At 41.0% G+C, this 16,642-nt stretch overlaps 1 protein-coding gene across 1 annotated transcript in view; it reads right to left on the bottom strand.

Annotated features, from left to right (window-relative positions):
• The window catches only part of KCNB2 (potassium voltage-gated channel subfamily B member 2), a 338,203-nt gene that overhangs the window by 302,457 nt on the left and 19,104 nt on the right, over nucleotides 1-16,642 (bottom strand). Inside the window, exon 2 of the mRNA XM_036338761.1 lies at nucleotides 7,586-8,266. Coding sequence (XP_036194654.1) covers nucleotides 7,586-8,164 — 579 coding nt within the window. The 5' untranslated portion in view covers nucleotides 8,165-8,266. The remainder of the gene's footprint in view (nucleotides 1-7,585; nucleotides 8,267-16,642) is intronic.

Genomic DNA, 16,642 nt, shown 5'->3' with positions numbered 1-16,642 from the left:
AATGCTAAATCAATGCCAAAACAACAAAAATCTGTTGTAATCCAAGGTGACTTTGTGAATTATTTATTAGCAGCTGGAGAAGTGTGTTTTTTTCTATATAATCGTGTTTTGATTAAAAATTATTCCAGCAATTCTTTTAGAATCAACCTTCTAAATTGTTTTGGAAATGTCCTTCTTCATCAGAATGGTCATTTCACAAGGATTTACAAACTGAGTCTCCATGTTCAAAATTTCTCTTACCTCAGGTCAGTTAACAGTTTTCACTAAGGCCAGAGAGGCAAATTTTTCTAATACAAACACATCTTTTGTTTATGAATTTTAACTCAATTTTAAATTGTAAGATTATTGTTTTTAATTAAAATTACTCAAAACATTTTTTTAGAAAATGAAGCATTCCCTCGTATTACTATGACAAGTTAAGATATATTTCTTCTAGTTCTTGTTTTTGCTTTGAATTCTTTTACTGTCATTTTATTTGAATTATTAATGTAAATATTTTAGTGAGTTGCCTCTTTTGGAACAAAGTGGAAGTGTAGAGAAATAAAAAATAAATGGAATAACCCAATATTATAATATTTAACATTCATTAAATATTCAATATTTTGTGTCATTTTTAATATTCAATAAAACTGGCTAATTTGACATTCCATGACAAACAATTTTGTATTGATAGGTTCTCTGGGAAGAGATTATTTCATTTAATTCTACATGACAAGTTTTTTCTCCAAAATATAAAAGCACTAGTAAAAAGAAAAAGATCAGTGACAGTCAAAATTGCATCTTCTCAAGTTCAGTTCCAATACACTAACTGCTATATTACCTGAACCACATCACAATGCTGGTAGTTATAAGGGTGTCCTGATGCTCTCAAACATGTTGGGGACAAGTTAAGTAGTAACAATGTACATAAATTTGGATAAGGCAATGAGGAGCCATCTCCCTGAATAATAAAGCAGTTGCATGACTGTACTTTCATGCAATTATTAAGTGAAAATTTCAGGACAAAATTCCTCCACTCGCCCTAACAGGTGTGGCTCAGTGGATAGAGTGTCGGTCTGCATACTGAAGGGTCCTGAGTTCAAGTCCGATCAAGGGCATGTACCTTGGTTGCGGGCACATCCCCAGTAGGGGGTGTGCGGAGGAAGCTGATTAATGTTTCTCTCTCATCGATGTTTCTAACTCTCTATCCCTCTCCCTTCCTCTCTGCAAAAAAATCAATAAAAAATATATTTAAAAAAATTCCTCCACTCAACAACATAAATGTTTATTGGTCAATAATATTTGGAAGCTACTGAGATTAAAGCACACACACACCATGGGAATTTTCTTACAAACTGTTAGCATTTGGAAAGTATTTGTTTTCTTTAAAAAAAAGGGGGGGGAGTTAATGATAAGAACACTTAATCTAAAACATTATTCAAACCCTTGTAGAGTCTTCCAAAGTAGAGTGTTAAATATTGTGACCATTCCTTCATAATACTGATGCCTACCTAAAATACATCATTCACTTTATCAAGTGTCTCACTCGAAATAAAGAAAACAAATCTGTTAATAACCCAAGCAGTGTACATGGATTTTCAAGAACAGAAAATGTCAATACTGCCAATGTACTCTGTTTTGTGATAACATTAGGGAATGTAGGTTTTTTATTACTTTGAAAATGATAATAACTTATTGAGATGAAAAATCCAACATAAAGAGAATGTGAATGTCTTCTTTTTATATTAATGGACACCAATGATTTTTTCAACACAGATGGAAAAATGGCTTGAAAATTAAGACCGTCCCTCTTCAAATATAACCAACAAGCAAAGAGGAAATGAAAAGTGCATGGTTCTTGGACAGTTTCTTTTTTCTTCTCCTCTTTTCAAAAAAATTCACATGCAAGGTGATCATATAGTTTATTGTTCAAAGTGGGACTCTTTCCAAGAGTGAAAGGAGACACTGTGAATAATTAGTCTAGGACAAAAGGCATTGACCAGTAAAGCCAGACCTATGGCATCACACTTAAGAGGATGTGCAAGGTGAGCTTTGCAAGACTCTTTCCTTGCCCTTCCCTCTCTGATCAAAGGAGGCCAAGTGGACAGATTGGTGCAGTTTCAGGCAGCTTTTCGGGGGAAATCAGAGAAGCACGGACCTAGAAATAGGATCACAGGAGCTAAAGAATAAAATGTTTGAGATATTTTAATCAAATCCCAATGTTTTCTATCTTATTTGTTTTATTTTTTATACCTAATTTATTTCAGGCTTTTAAACAGTTTATCTGCATAGATCATAAATTTTAGAAAGGAGAAAAGAACATATGTCCAAGCTGAATCTTCACAGACTGGCCCTTTAAGCTATGCCCTGTGAGCACCTGTGGACTATTTTGCCATGTTTCATGTTATGGGAAGAGCACAAACCACCTAACTGTACAGCTGGGATGCAGACAGGAAGGGGCAGGGAGGGAAAAGTGAGCAGCACAGGAGCAGCATGACGGGCACACTAACAAGGCCACCGCAAGCCTGGACAAGAACCTGAGAGCCACTCAGCACGAGGTGCCTCCATGTGGGGAGATGTCGGTGAGTGCTCACACTGTATCCGCTCATTTTCTGGAGCCCATTCCGGGTTCTAACGGCTACTGTTACTGTTTATCACCAAGAAAGTCTTCCGAAAGCTAAACTGGGCAGTGTTGTTGGCTTGACCTTGGGGTGTGTACATATGTACAACATGTGACAAATTCTGTTCTTGGACTAAAAGGAAATCACTTACGGCTCTGTTCCAATACCTTTCTTTTTTTTCATTCAAAGCATTAGAAGAACTACCCACACACTATAAATAGAATGTTATGCATTCTTTTCCCCTTGGTGAGTACACAAAAGTCCTTGTTTTATTTGGATTCACTTTCATTTTACTATTTTTGTGACCTGAAAGGCACACCCTCTAATTTAGTTAGGAGAGGAGGTGTGTCCTCAAGGACTTACAACCAGCAGGGCACCAAAGAGGGCACCTCCCCTGGGAGACTCACACCCACACGGCTCTCTGGCTCTCCAGGAAGCGGGAGTTCCAGGGGCAGAGTCCTACCCCTGCCACCACTGGCTTCCCTCTTGGTCTGAAGGTGACTAAGGTCTCCGACCCTTCCCATGCTTGCTTCAGGTGCCGCGCTGGGCCATGTCAATGATTGTGGCCATGAGGGTGTGTATGGAGGTAATGAGCCAGACGCAGGAAACACGGTCATCTCTACCTGCTCCCCCCACTCCATGCAGTTTCCATAGAATGCTGCTGCCAAGGAAGTAAATTGATTCTTGTGGGGTGAAGAGATCTTAGACATTCCAATAGTTTGTAGCCCTCCAAACTCCACCCTACCTGGCAAATATTATTCCTTAGTGTTTAGTCTTTCCCTTTAGGGAGAATTTAATTTAAATTTTCTTCTCAGGGGGCTATTAATGAAAAAAAGATTGAGAAATAATTCTCTACCAATCATTTTCCCTCTCCTGAGCTAGGGAAGGGACAGGGAGGGATGGAGGGACAAAGAATGGGGGGAAATGTAAGAAGATGAGGGAAGAGTCCTCAGGTAATAGTGGTAGCTGCGGATGAAGAGGGAAGCTGGGGAGAGGGAAGCAGATAATAAAGTGCCCCAACTCAGCCCTGGACCCTGGCCTCCAGGGATGCTGGTGGCTCTCACTGTGTTGGTTCGGATGAACACGATGCCTTGGGAAGATTTTGCCTCATGTGGTGCTTATCCCATAAGAGCTGCTGACAGTTGAGCTTCTTGGCCTGACGCTTGCGATGGGCCTCTTGGCTGGCATTGTCCCAAACACCAAGTCCACCTACGTGTCTGGGTTCCTCACTGGATTGGCTTGAAGAACTGTTGGTTGACTTCCTTTGTTCTTGAGCTTCTTCAGAGATGCAGAGTGAGGGTGCCCGTGACACTGAGGAGTCTAGCTCCTTTCAGCTAGCAGGCGGGCTGTGCCCTTCCTGGTGGCTCTCTCCTCACAGAGGCTGATAATACTGCATTTCAATGCCTGACATGCTTTCCAACACCTGGAGGCCTGATGTCACTGTGGCAATATTTACAGACAAACAGTTTCTGTGGTTCCTTTGGGAAGAGGCCAACAAAAAGGGGAAAATGTGTCCGATCCAGAGGCTGACTAAATTGCCCCAGGCTGGAAGGACATACAGGGGCAAGTCAAATTCCAGCTCACTGCCCAGGAAACTGGCCGCTGGGTAAGCCCATCTCCTGCCCTTGCATGTTCCCAGGAAAGGCATCCCAGAGCCAGCAATGGCACGTCGTGGCAACCCTGCGATCTGTGCCAGCCCAGTGTAAACTCTGTGCATTACCTCTCCATGAGGGTGTACAAACAGTACACACACACACATACACACACAGTCCCAAGGACTGAAGATCCAAGTCTATCTATCACACAGAGATGAACTCCTGTCACACTGCCAGACCATCCCAAACCATAGAAAATTATATACTAACAATTTCTATTAGCCCTGTCATTAATTTGTAAAAAATACAATTACATTCCATGGTATTTTGTGTATATGTAAAAATGTTATTTTGTTTAATGCAGTCATTTCAAATACACTGACCTTTAAACTCTGTTTCAGCATTTTTTTTTTAGTTACTAATATGCCACAAAGTTCAATCCATAGAGTGACATCAAGAAGCACGTTCTGTAAGAGCCAAATTGTTATTGTAAAAGATCACAGCCAAAGCCAGAGGATGACAGATCAGTGGGCCCCGCAGTAACTTTGGGTATCACAGTGGACGCACACAGCGTGGCTGAAGAATTACTGCTTAATTGATTACTGAGTATTCATTACATGTTAATGAATAGCTATTTTATCCTATTGTGAAATATTTGATAGAAAACATGACGTTTTTCCTTCTATGCTAGGGAACTGACAAGCAATCTCATAACTTTTATTCTTTATTACAGAGATGTTATAGATAAATTATAAAATATAGACAAACCAAAAGAAAAATAAACAAATCTTTTCAAGGATATGAAATCCTTGTTTAAGCTAAAAGGATGTATTTTTAAATTCTGGAGAGAAGGGAGCGTCTTTCTGCCTGTGTATTTTAATGTCTGCAGTGCACAGAGAACATTCCATATATTTTCAACTGAATTACCAAACTGGATGAACAATAACTGAAAAGGCAAAGCAAACAATATTCTCCTCCAATCTTACCTCCTAAGCAAGTTAGGAAAATACAGAGATTACAAATATCCCAACACATGAGCTTCATAAGCATAAGATCCTGATGTGGCCATATTATTAATAGCAAGGGCTAGAGTATCATCCCACTGCAGCTTTAACAAAATAATTATTTCAATTGTTCCTAAGTTGTAAAAATACTATTCGTACAAACCTTGCATTCGCCCCCCCCCCCCCAAGGATTATTCTGGAGAAATACCAAGTTATGGACTTGAGAAGAGTTCAGGAAAAGGTAGTGGTTCAGAGAAGGCACCATACAGAGCTGTTTTCCAAAGGTTCCAAGCCTCAGCCAATGAACAATGCCTTCACTAAGCGCCATATAATCAAATGTAAAGAATTTCCACAATATTTCACCATTCAAACAGAGAGGAAAATGCAGACACTCAAACAAACAAACACAGACCCTTTATGAAAACTTAGTAAAGACTCTACTTAGGTTAGCAAAGATTTGCTTAGCTCGATTAATAATTTGGAAACAACTTTATTATTTATAACTGCATAAAAATTTCCAACCCAGTGGCCTTAGCTGCTGTGTGTAGTTTGAGAATAAGTGTCTTCTCTGTGCATACATAATTTGAAGGAAGTTTAAGCAAACTAGCTGATACACAGGGGAATATAATAATATATTGTAATAACCCATTACCAACATTACCTTCTTAAATATTAAGAGAAGGCTGCTGCTTCTAAAATTTGGAGATTTAATGAACTGCCCCATCTGGGAAAGAAAGTTATTGACCCTATTCCATCTTTACTAGAAATTCTTCAGAAAAAAATATGTGTATATTTAAAACATTTTTCTATATCAGTACTTAATTTTAGATATGTGTTAATAATGCTGTTACAAGCAAATAAACTGCATTAAACTTTCAAGTTTTCTTTGATTTAACTGCATATTTTCACATAATTGGCTAACTCCCTCTGGAACAGTTGGTGGAATGATGATTTATCCCTCAATTGCCTAAAGACTTGCAAGAATTAATTTAACACCCAAAATACTCCCTTAAATCCAGAGCTTATCTCATTCATCTTCAAAATTCACTCCATATTTTTAGGAGTAACTCAAATACATAACTAAACATTTTAAATTGGAAAGAGCAGTAACCTTTAAACCAAACCCCACAGATATAATACATCTATTTCTTTCTACCAGGGAAACAAATGATTCATAACAAACAAACCTTCCATTTGCCGCAAAATGCACATTTCCTCATTAGGTATGACAGAAATACAGTTTATTTCATTTAGTAAAGTAAAATGCCTTTAGAAGTCAACAAGGTGCAAAACCAGACATGTCAAATGAGAAATTTTATGGTCATCTATTTCCATTATTTATATGTCGCAGGCTATCATGTGAAATCCTAATTTCAGTCAAAAGGCGCATACAGAATATTATAGTTTTTATTCTTTACTGCTTATAAGAAAGGATAATTAAAGAATCTGTAAGTAATTTAAATAATTCATATGAGGAGACACTTTTTTCTTTATTCCACATTCCATTTTCATACAAAATATCAATACTATATTTCTGTAGCTGAAGATGAGTCTTTCGACTTTTTACTCATAATTTATATTGCAATATAAAACTAAATATATGGGATAAAAATCAGTGTAAACCTCCAAATAAAATTAGATAAACAGAAGCACGCAGTTGAATTAAATTCTGACGTTACTGGCAAAAACCAACAACACATTTACTCTGAGATTTGGATGTATGCAGGCACAGTGGAAACATGGATTTACCTTCATTTTTGGCAAACACTTTATGAGCTGAGATACCTCAGTTGTGGAAAGAATTCTACAGAAACATCAGAAACATCATTGTCAGAGTAGACTCACAAGGAGAGGTCAATGGGTACCTCTGGACAATGACTAGTGCCTTACACGGCTTAATAAGACAGACCTTAGACCTTAGCCCATGTGAGGGGCCGCCAGCCCTCTGAGCTACACGTCCTCTCCTTCCCTGCCTTCTAGAGAACCAGGCCAGGAGGCACCTCCTCCATGCTCAAAGACAACACCTTGCCTTTCCTCAGGATGGAGCCCAGGCCCCAGCTTCTGCAAGACTCCCTGCCTGATGGATCCGAGCTAGTGATTTCTCCAAGACATCAACACACAGCGCAGGGCAACCAGACTCCTCCATTCTCTGTTGCCCAGACTGTTCCGACATAGTAACATCTACGAAAGAGTAACGCCATTTGATGGCATTACACAGGCAGAATAATGCTACGTGACTAAATACGATTTTGGAAAGAATTCCTCACCATCTCTGTAGCCATGTTTTGTACAGCCTTACCAAGACATCGTCAAGGAAGAAAAGCAACCCCCTGGAATGTAGGAGCACCTTCCCTGACCGCACACCGCGAAGCAGCGCGTTTCTTACCTTTGCAGCCACCGAGGAGTTGGGCTTCTCCAGCAAGTCCCACAGCTTCTTCCTTTTCTCGGGGCAGCAGGTGTTATCGAATTCTTCTCCCTCCCGCTCTCGCATGGTCTCTGCCTCACGCCTCAGTTCTTCATTCATTTGCTCTTTCTTTTGGTGATACCTGGCTTGGCAACAGGACTCCAGATAGATCTCATCAATGCCCCAGTAATCTAGCTCCTGGCCGAAGGAGAGAGCACACATTTCTTCCATCATATGGAGTTTCCCTGTCCGGTAGAAATTCAAAATGGAAGTGAAGGCGCCTGGATGCCGATCAAAGAAGTACTCATTTTCGTTCAGGTTGTAGTCATCGCACACCTCCAGGAGGCTCTCGTGCGTGTTGCAGTCTCGCAGCTTCCCCAGGCGTGTCCTGGGCAGTCGGTCCAACGTTCTCCACAGGACCTCGTGGTTCAGGCCCCCCACATTGATTTTGACTCTCCGTGAACACGTTTTGCTCCGGACAATGTCCACAGGTTCTGGTGGAAGAGAGAGTGTTGACCTTGAAGTCTTCCTGTTTAACCCCGGGGGAGCCTTTTCTGCCATTTTGAACTGACCAGAGCCGTGGAGACAGAGTCTTCAACACAATGAGCCGTGGAAGGTCAGCTAAAGTGACATCCCTCTGAGGCAGGCATGTCCACGGCCACACTGGAAAAAAACCAACAACCATCTGGTTACTTGCACTTTTCCTAAAGCATGTTCCCTTCTATGGGATCACTCTGTTATTATGCACAACAAGGAGGTATCTTATTAATATTATGTATTTATGGAGATGTGAATCTTTGCTTTAAGATACAAGTCAGGAGAAGACAACAAATGTACTACACAGAAGAGGCTGTATATTCAAATTAACACACCTATAGGTGGGCAGCTCCCAGATTGGCCATCAAAGACCCCTTTCTCAAGCTCCAGACTAAAATATCCATGTGCTGATCACCTCTTCCTAGATAAACCTTAAACTAAACCAACCACGCCTCCAACTGGCCATACCAGTTCCTGTTCCTGCTCCACCTAGATTTAGGGCCCTCCACACCCCCATGCCCAACCACCCAAAATAGAACTCTGGAAAATCCTGATCAATCCATCCATCCACATCCAAATAAGTACTTGGTCTTACTTAACCAACTGTACCTCCTAAATATGCGTAAGACCTCGCCACCATTGCCCTGTTCCCATTACCCTTTGAACCATGATGCTGGTTCAAACCCTCAGCATCTCTTGCCGGCATTTTTACATCAGCCTCGTAACTGGATCCCAAACTCTGGCTTTGTCTACCTAAAGCCCACTGTCCACACAGTCACCAGAAAGATCCATTAAGATACAAGCTTGACCTTGCCATGCTTTCTTTCAGTCCTACAAAGGCTCACTGTTAATAGCAGTGCAGAGTCCAGTTAGCCCTTAGTCCAGTGAAACCTGGCCTACCTCTCCACCCTCAGCTCTCATCTGTCCCTCATCACTACATTCCAGCCACCCAAGTGTGTATTCGGTCTTTCTTCATGCTGTGTACTGGAAGAGCCTCCACTTTTCCCACTTCTTTTTGACTAACTGCTGCTTGCTCTTCCAGACTCAGCTCAGACATCACCTCCTCCAGAAACCCTCCATGATATCCCTCCTCTAGGAATTCTCTGTGAATGTCTCTTCTGTTTCATCATGCCACTGCAATAACGCATTTCCCACAGGATGTTGGGTGCTCTTGAAGACAAAGATTATCTTCTCTGTTATTATGTCCTTATCACTGAGCACAGTACCTATATATTGTGAGGGTTTTACAAATGATAAATAATGAATCAATTCTTTGTTTTCAAGAATATGGCTGACAAAAGATCTAGTAGGGCTAATGTATATGGCCAGAAAACACCTAAATGGAATTATTAGGATCAGTTGCCTAAAAAGCAAAGTATCTATGTTTAGGTTTGTGTGGATATAGGATATCAGTGTATATGTGCATATGTCTGTGTGTATATTCTTTTTCTCCACGTCCCTTTTCTCCTTGTACCAATCTTTAAGGCATCGCTGCTCTAACATTCCTTCTTGCTGACCTAGTATTCTTTACTCTGATCTACAGAAGCAAGCCATCTTCTTATGTGATCTCCCCCTATAATGTTTTTGCTGAGATTCACAGAACTTCAAGAAATTCATCCAAAACACCAAATAAATGGTTTATGCCAGTGATTGTTAACCGTGTGCTGCAAGAATTTTTTAAACATGCAATACCTGATTATTTAGTCAGGAATGCTGACCTCTTTTTCCTTAGATTGTTAAATTTAAAAAAAATGACAACAGCCAATATGACAATAGTCATCCGGTGTGAATGAATCAAAATTACACCTTTTTTTTCTGTCATAGCAGCAGAAACTACAATATCTTTTTTGGTGTGCAGCGGGATTTTAGTAATTAGTTTATGTGCCATGAGATGAAAAAGGTTGAAAATCGCTGGCTTATACCAAAGGGAACAGCTTTAGATTTAAGAGGTCCTTATAATTAAAACTCTCTTTTAAGATACACACCATGCCGAGACCGGTTTGGCTCAGTGGATAGAGCGTCGGCTTGCGGACTGAAAGGTCCCAGGTTCGATTCCGGTCAAGGGCATGTACCTTGGTTGCGGGCACATCCCCAGTGGGAGATGTGCAGGAGGCAGCTGATCGATGTTCCTCTCTCATCGATGTTTCTGACTCTCTATCTCTCTCCCTTCCTCTCTGTGGAAGATCAATAAAATATATATATATATTAAAAAAAAAGATACACACCAATTTCTGCATGTCTCTGGTTTCTCCATTCCTATAAATTAAAATTATTTCTCCATTTGGAAATCAAATATCCTCTCAAATGAAAATGTCAAATTTATGAGAAAACTATAGATGGACTATATAAGAAGTATTTCAAATATAGCCAATAAGCACACTTGAATTGGGAGTTTTTCACAGAAATATTTTAAGCATATACATTCACACTTCATCACAGACAGAAAAGCCTATTTTTACAAAATAAAGAAGAGTTACAATCATTGAGCAACTTAAATTCTCTGAGCCTCAATTTAGAAAATGAGGATAATAGTATCTACTTTACAGGCAATATTCTGACGATTAAATGAGAAAGCTTATGTGCTGTGTTCACCCCATGGAAGTATATCTGAGTAGAATAAGAAAATACTTTCTCTCCTCAGTTTGGTTTCCAATTACTGAAAGAAAACTAAGATGAAAAGGTATACCAGTGTCTAGTCAATAAATGGTAGCATTAAATTTTTTTCCTTATGCATATGATCTGTCTTCTCAAGTGCATTATGAGCCTCTAAGGCCAAGAATTGTTATTCCCACCTTTTCTGTACTGAGCATTGTACCTACACATAACAGACACCTCATAGCATGTAGCTCCAATGCCACTGATCCCTGTGCCCAAACCTTGTATTCAGGTGACAATGTACGATGTGTACATAAAAACAAAATTGAGCAGCAATGGTGAGGTCAGGCAAAAATAATGAAAATATTAGAGATGAGGCAATTCCAGGGATGAATCTGAAAATCTCTCCTCCATTAAACAACTAGATTGTAAGTGCAGTAACATTTATGCAGATTATATGAACTGTCCATATGAATAATAAACAGGAAGGCTAATCCACTTTTGGCTACAAATAAACGTAAAATGAATGTACTCTCTCTGGAATATCACCTGTCACACTGATGTGAAGAACATAAATGGTTTTTCAACGGATTATAATATCAGATGAGAGGCTTTCCAGAAAGAGCGAGAACAAATTCCAATGTGACATGAACATCTCATGTTTGTGGTCAAGGGCTTAGTGTGACTTTCTTTCTTGTAAATGTCATCACTAAAAGCATAAATGCTATGTCACGGTCACTGGTAGGTCACCCTTTGTCTTAAATAGTTTCAAAATTGACTTAGAGTGACTTTTCCTTTCTGTAGAGTATGTGTCTCAAATGAGGAGAGGTCATAAGAGTAAAATTTCAAAATATCTTCTTTACTGATCAAGAACTTGCTATTCTAAGAAATCCAGTGTTGATTACAAACCCCACAGTAAAAGACAGACTGAAATGCAATGCCCTTTCTTCAAAGCAAGGGGAGAGAAACTTGGAGGGGGAGGATGTGGCCTGTCGATTTGATTTTCTGAAGATCTAAAGACGATGCGCCCCGGTTGTTTCTGTGGCTAACATTTTTTGATTCTCCCTTGGCAGAATGCTCTGCCTGATGCCTGATAAGAAGTGAGGGCTCAAAGGCACAAGTGCCTGAGCAGGCGAAGAGCTGTAAGCAGCGCACAGCACCAGCCCTGATCCGCAGTCTAAACTCCCGGGGCCTTTCTGTCTCCCTGCCTGTCATCCTCCTCCCCTCTCGCTCTTCCACTGGGGTTTTTCTCTCCCAGCTCGCCCTATCTCTATCTCCCCACACACTGCTCATCTTTCTTCCGTGCCTCTCCTTCTCTTCCTAGCCAGTTCCCTAGATCTTTCTATCCTCAGAGCCTCTTAGCCAACCACAAAACCAAACTTCGTATTTTCAAACTTGTTCATACCTCATAAAGTTCCCTAGGTCCGTATGATGAAAACCTCCTGAGCTGAAAATGCCATGTCTCTCTCCAGGAGAAGAGAGAAACATCTACACTGAGGTTTTTTTATAAGATAACAAAAGGGGGCGCTGCTCCGAGGCCCAGGACCCCGGGTCCAGGTGGGCTGCCCTGCATCTCTGTCTCCTTTAGGAACGGACTCCAGTTTCCTCACCCATTAAACAGTGGCATTCCCATGCCTACAATTCTTTGCTCTCCTATGACTCTGTGGCCTTTACCACCCTGCCCCTCCAATCACTATCCTCACTTAGGTAGACATGAGCACCATAATATCTCAGAGTCCACAAGAACAACGTTTAGTTTCTGAAGCAAAGGTGGTTTTCATAATTTATTTCAAGAACCCTTTGCTACTTGTCAGGGCTTGAAACAGACTATCTTCCGAACATCATAAAGTTTCATTTATTTTACTTAGAGTTTAGTTGGTTTTCTAACTTTTCAGTTTTAGTCTATGTTCGTTGTTGGCATACTAATTCTACTTCTAACAATGTATCGGTTGGTTCCTGCTTGGTTAGGGACCATGTCTTGCCACTCCTAAGAGCTTATGAAATTTATGTTTTTAATTTTAGTAATTAAACTGGATATGATGCTATGTTTTCTTACATATAGTGTTATAAGTGAAACCCCCTAAGAATTAATCATATAATTCAATGTAGCATATATAAGTATAATACAAAATATAATAATTCACTGTGTCACTGTTATGCAACCTTGTAGAATTTATATAAATAGTTATAAACAGAATGCACCTTTATAATGTAAAGGGCAAAATCCCAGTTTGTTGATTTACTTCACCTCATTCGATCAATTAAAAGTCAAGCTTGCAACAGTCGGTGGACCCAAGCAAATGAAGTCAACATCCCTTCATTAGGCTGTTAGAGAGGAAAGTGACGCCTTAAACAATAAACAACAACAAACATTCTGATTTTGCACAGCTGCACCGTGCTCCTACCAGCAGCGTGGAATTATGCTGCCACCCATTCAGGGCCCGACCTGACAAAACACAACTTTCTGATCATGGCATGGTAATTACAGGCTGAGACTGCAGGTTTGAAGGGAGTGGGGTGCGGGGGGTAGTGTAGTCTCAAAAATACTACCATTATGTCATATACTTGACACGTCCTTAGAGTGGCTAGGCAGGGTAAGTGTCCTAGAAAGATGAAAAGCGGGTCTTTCTAAAGATCCAAGGGATGTGTAACATTTTGTTTCTCTGTTGCTCCTACACGCCCAGCAGGCATTTGCAAACAGGCAGCTCGGAGACCTTTAAGTCGAAGTCACTCTGTGCACAGCTCTAAAGGATTTTTTACATGTTCATGTATGGTGTTAAACAGTAAACACATCTTTTTTCCCTAACAGCTGTATCTGTTTCAGAGAGCCACAAAGATTTCTTGCAGTAAGGCACTGTAACTATTAGTTGGAAATATAATCAATCAATGCTTTTAAAAAGACAAATTAGTACTCACCAAAATTTTAAAAAGTGCCTCCAGAATTTACGAATGGAAAACCATAGAATTATAACAAGTGAAAAACAAAGCAAAATGATTTGAGAAAGATAGGTAGTGTTTTAAAGTAAGGTCTTGGAAACTTCCAGCTATCCTACAAAATTCAACAAACCTGCTGCATGACTTTAGAACAGGGCCCGGATAGTACTGTATGGTGCTTACCAGAGGGAAATGGGGTTCAGGGGAGGTGGAATAAATGACTTGGGGTAGTGAACACGCAATACACTATACAAATGATGTATTATAGAATTGTACATCTGAAACCTATATAATTTTATTAACCAATGTCACCCCAATATTTAATTAAAAATATTAATGAACTCCACATTGTTTATTGTTTTTTAATATGTCAATAACTAAAACACTGTCCTTGTCCTTTTTCTGCAATCAAAGGCTGCTAATATCAATCTGTTCCTTGATTTTAGCACAACTGTTTACTCCTTAGTTTTTTTTTAAAAAAAATCCAGGACTCTTATCCTTGATATAACTGATGCTTTTTTTAGATACACTCAAACAAAATCCTAAAAGCTTTGCTTTCAGTGGTCAGAGGAAGCGTTGTTGCAGTAAGAGGAGAAGAAGACAATAAGTAGAATATGTAATATGAGTATCTTTCAATACCATAGATGCCTCCAAATAACCACATTATAAATAAACTATTTTCTTTAGACACATAATATGATTTTTATTCATCAGAATAGAGAACTATTTAAAGAATTCGATTCTCTATATGGGTTTGCTGTAATTACTGAATTAAGCACTCAGTTTGCCTTTAGAAAAATGACCTTTAAAAGACTTAGCTGACAAAAAAAGTCCTTTCATTCTCTGAAAAATATAACACTGACGTTATAAGGCACCTTAGACCTTTTCTAAACTACCAGGTACAGTTGTGGCTGGAAATTTTCAGTCTGTTTCAAAACACACTCAAAAAGGCTCAGACTTTTCTGTGAATGCCCAGCCGTTCAGCTGGTGGAAGATTCTCTCTTATGGAGGTTCAAGTGGCCTTTACGTTGTGACCCAAGAAGAGTTCTTTTAAATGTCTCCTTTTGGGAAAGTCTTCCCAGTCACAATGCAGTGAAGGGGATAAATAAAAATGAAAGGTGATGAGAAAAGTGGAAAAGGCAACCAAGAGAGAAACTTTGGTGCCACTGAAATGGATGAGAAACAGGGCTGTCCACCCTGGAATCTATATATATATATAAAGAGCCAGGGGCCATAGCAGCCGAATGGACGACTGAACGGACGACCGAACAGGCTGAGTGGAGCAACAAGGCTGGCAGGGGGTTAGTGAGAGACGACCAAACGATTGAGCAGCAGGCTGTGTGGGGCAACCAGGCTGGCGGGGGTGGGGGGGGGCAGTAAGGGACGACCAAATGACTGAAAAGCAGGCTCTGTGGGGCGACCAGGCCGGCAGGGGGTTAGTGAGGGACGACCAAACGACCAAACAGCAGGCTGTGTGGGGCAACCAGGCCAGCGGGGGGGGGGGGGGGGCAGTGAGAGGTGACCAAGCCGGCAGGGGAGGCAGTTGGGAGTGACCAGGCCAGCAGTGGGGGCAGTTGGGGGCGACCAGTCTGGCAGAGGGGGGCAATGAGGGGCAACCAGGCTGGCAGGGGGGCAGTTAGGGGCAACCAGGCCTGCAGGGGGGGCAGTAAGGGGTGACCAGGCTGGTGGGGGAGGCAGTTAGGGGTGACCAGGCTGACAGAGGGGGGCTGTTGGAGGTGACCAGGCTGGCATGGGGGGCAGTAAGGGGCGACCATGCTGGCGGGGGGAGCAGTTAGGGGTGACCAGGCCAGCAGGTGGGGGACAGTTGGGGTGACCAGGTTGGCAGGGGAGGGGCAGTTGGGGGTGACCCGGCCGGCAGGCAGAGGCAGTTAGGGGTGATCAGGCTGGCAGGGGGGCCAGTAGGGGTGATCAGGCTGGCAGGCAGGCAGGTGAGCAGTTAGGAGCCAGAGGTCCCAGATTGTGAGAGGAATGTCCGACTGCCGATTTAGGCTTAAATCGGCAGTCAGACATCCCCCAAGGGGTCTCAGATTCGGGAGGGTGCAGGTTGGGCTGAGGGGACCCCCCTCCCCAGTTTATGAATTTTTGTGCACTGGGCCTCTAGTGTTCTGATAAAAGAAGTCACAAGCTTCACTTGCTATCTGCTGTTCTATGTGGATACCACAGCCTTCTATTTGCATGCTTGACTTAAATTTCATATTCCTCTGGGGGTCTTCTGGCATCGGTTAGATTAGGCCTCTATGAAACCAAGTAAAAAGTGTTCATGCAGTTTGGATAGGATTTGAACATTTTGATACGTTTCTTCAAATAAAATTAGCTTTCAGATCCTGGAATGTTTAGTGGTAAGATTCTTGACAAGGGATGTTTCTCAGTTGAGCTCCATTTAACAGTAAAAATACACTTTCTAATTGAATTCTGTCTCCTCACTTCACCAGAATCAAACACATTATAGGCAATGTGGCTTTCTCAGCTTAAATACGGAGTCTGATTTGAGATTAGTTTCTATGACTTAAACATTACACCATGCTTTATATACCTCCATGTGTGGAGACGAGAAGCACAGAACATGGCAGGAGAGACTAGGATCTACTATGGTCAATTTTCTTATTTACAGCTTTCAGAACTGAGCTCCAGTGAGGTCATGTGACTTGACTGACCTCTGGTACTTGCTCAACTTGAACGAGAACCAAATCTCTAGATGCCTATAGAAGTCTCTTTCCATTACACCCCATTTATTATCCTTGCTTTTTACCGTCTAGTCAAAATTTTTAAAAAGCTTTACTTCTTTGTCTATTTCTGTGTCAAAATATTGATTCCAACTATTCTAAGTTGAGATGTGTTATCTCCTATATGCTGTTTGTTTCTCTAAAGGGCAATGGCTGCAGGCAGGCACCTTGACCAGCTGGCTCTGAAGAGAGGTGCCCTTCACGGAATCGCTTTCATGACCTCTACTTC

Source organism: Myotis myotis, unplaced genomic scaffold (genome assembly GCF_014108235.1).
Source record: "Myotis myotis isolate mMyoMyo1 unplaced genomic scaffold, mMyoMyo1.p scaffold_m19_p_16, whole genome shotgun sequence".
NCBI lineage: Eukaryota > Metazoa > Chordata > Mammalia > Chiroptera > Vespertilionidae > Myotis > Myotis myotis.
Note: the sequence above shows the minus strand (reverse complement) of the source record. Positions and strands in the feature narration are given on the sequence as shown.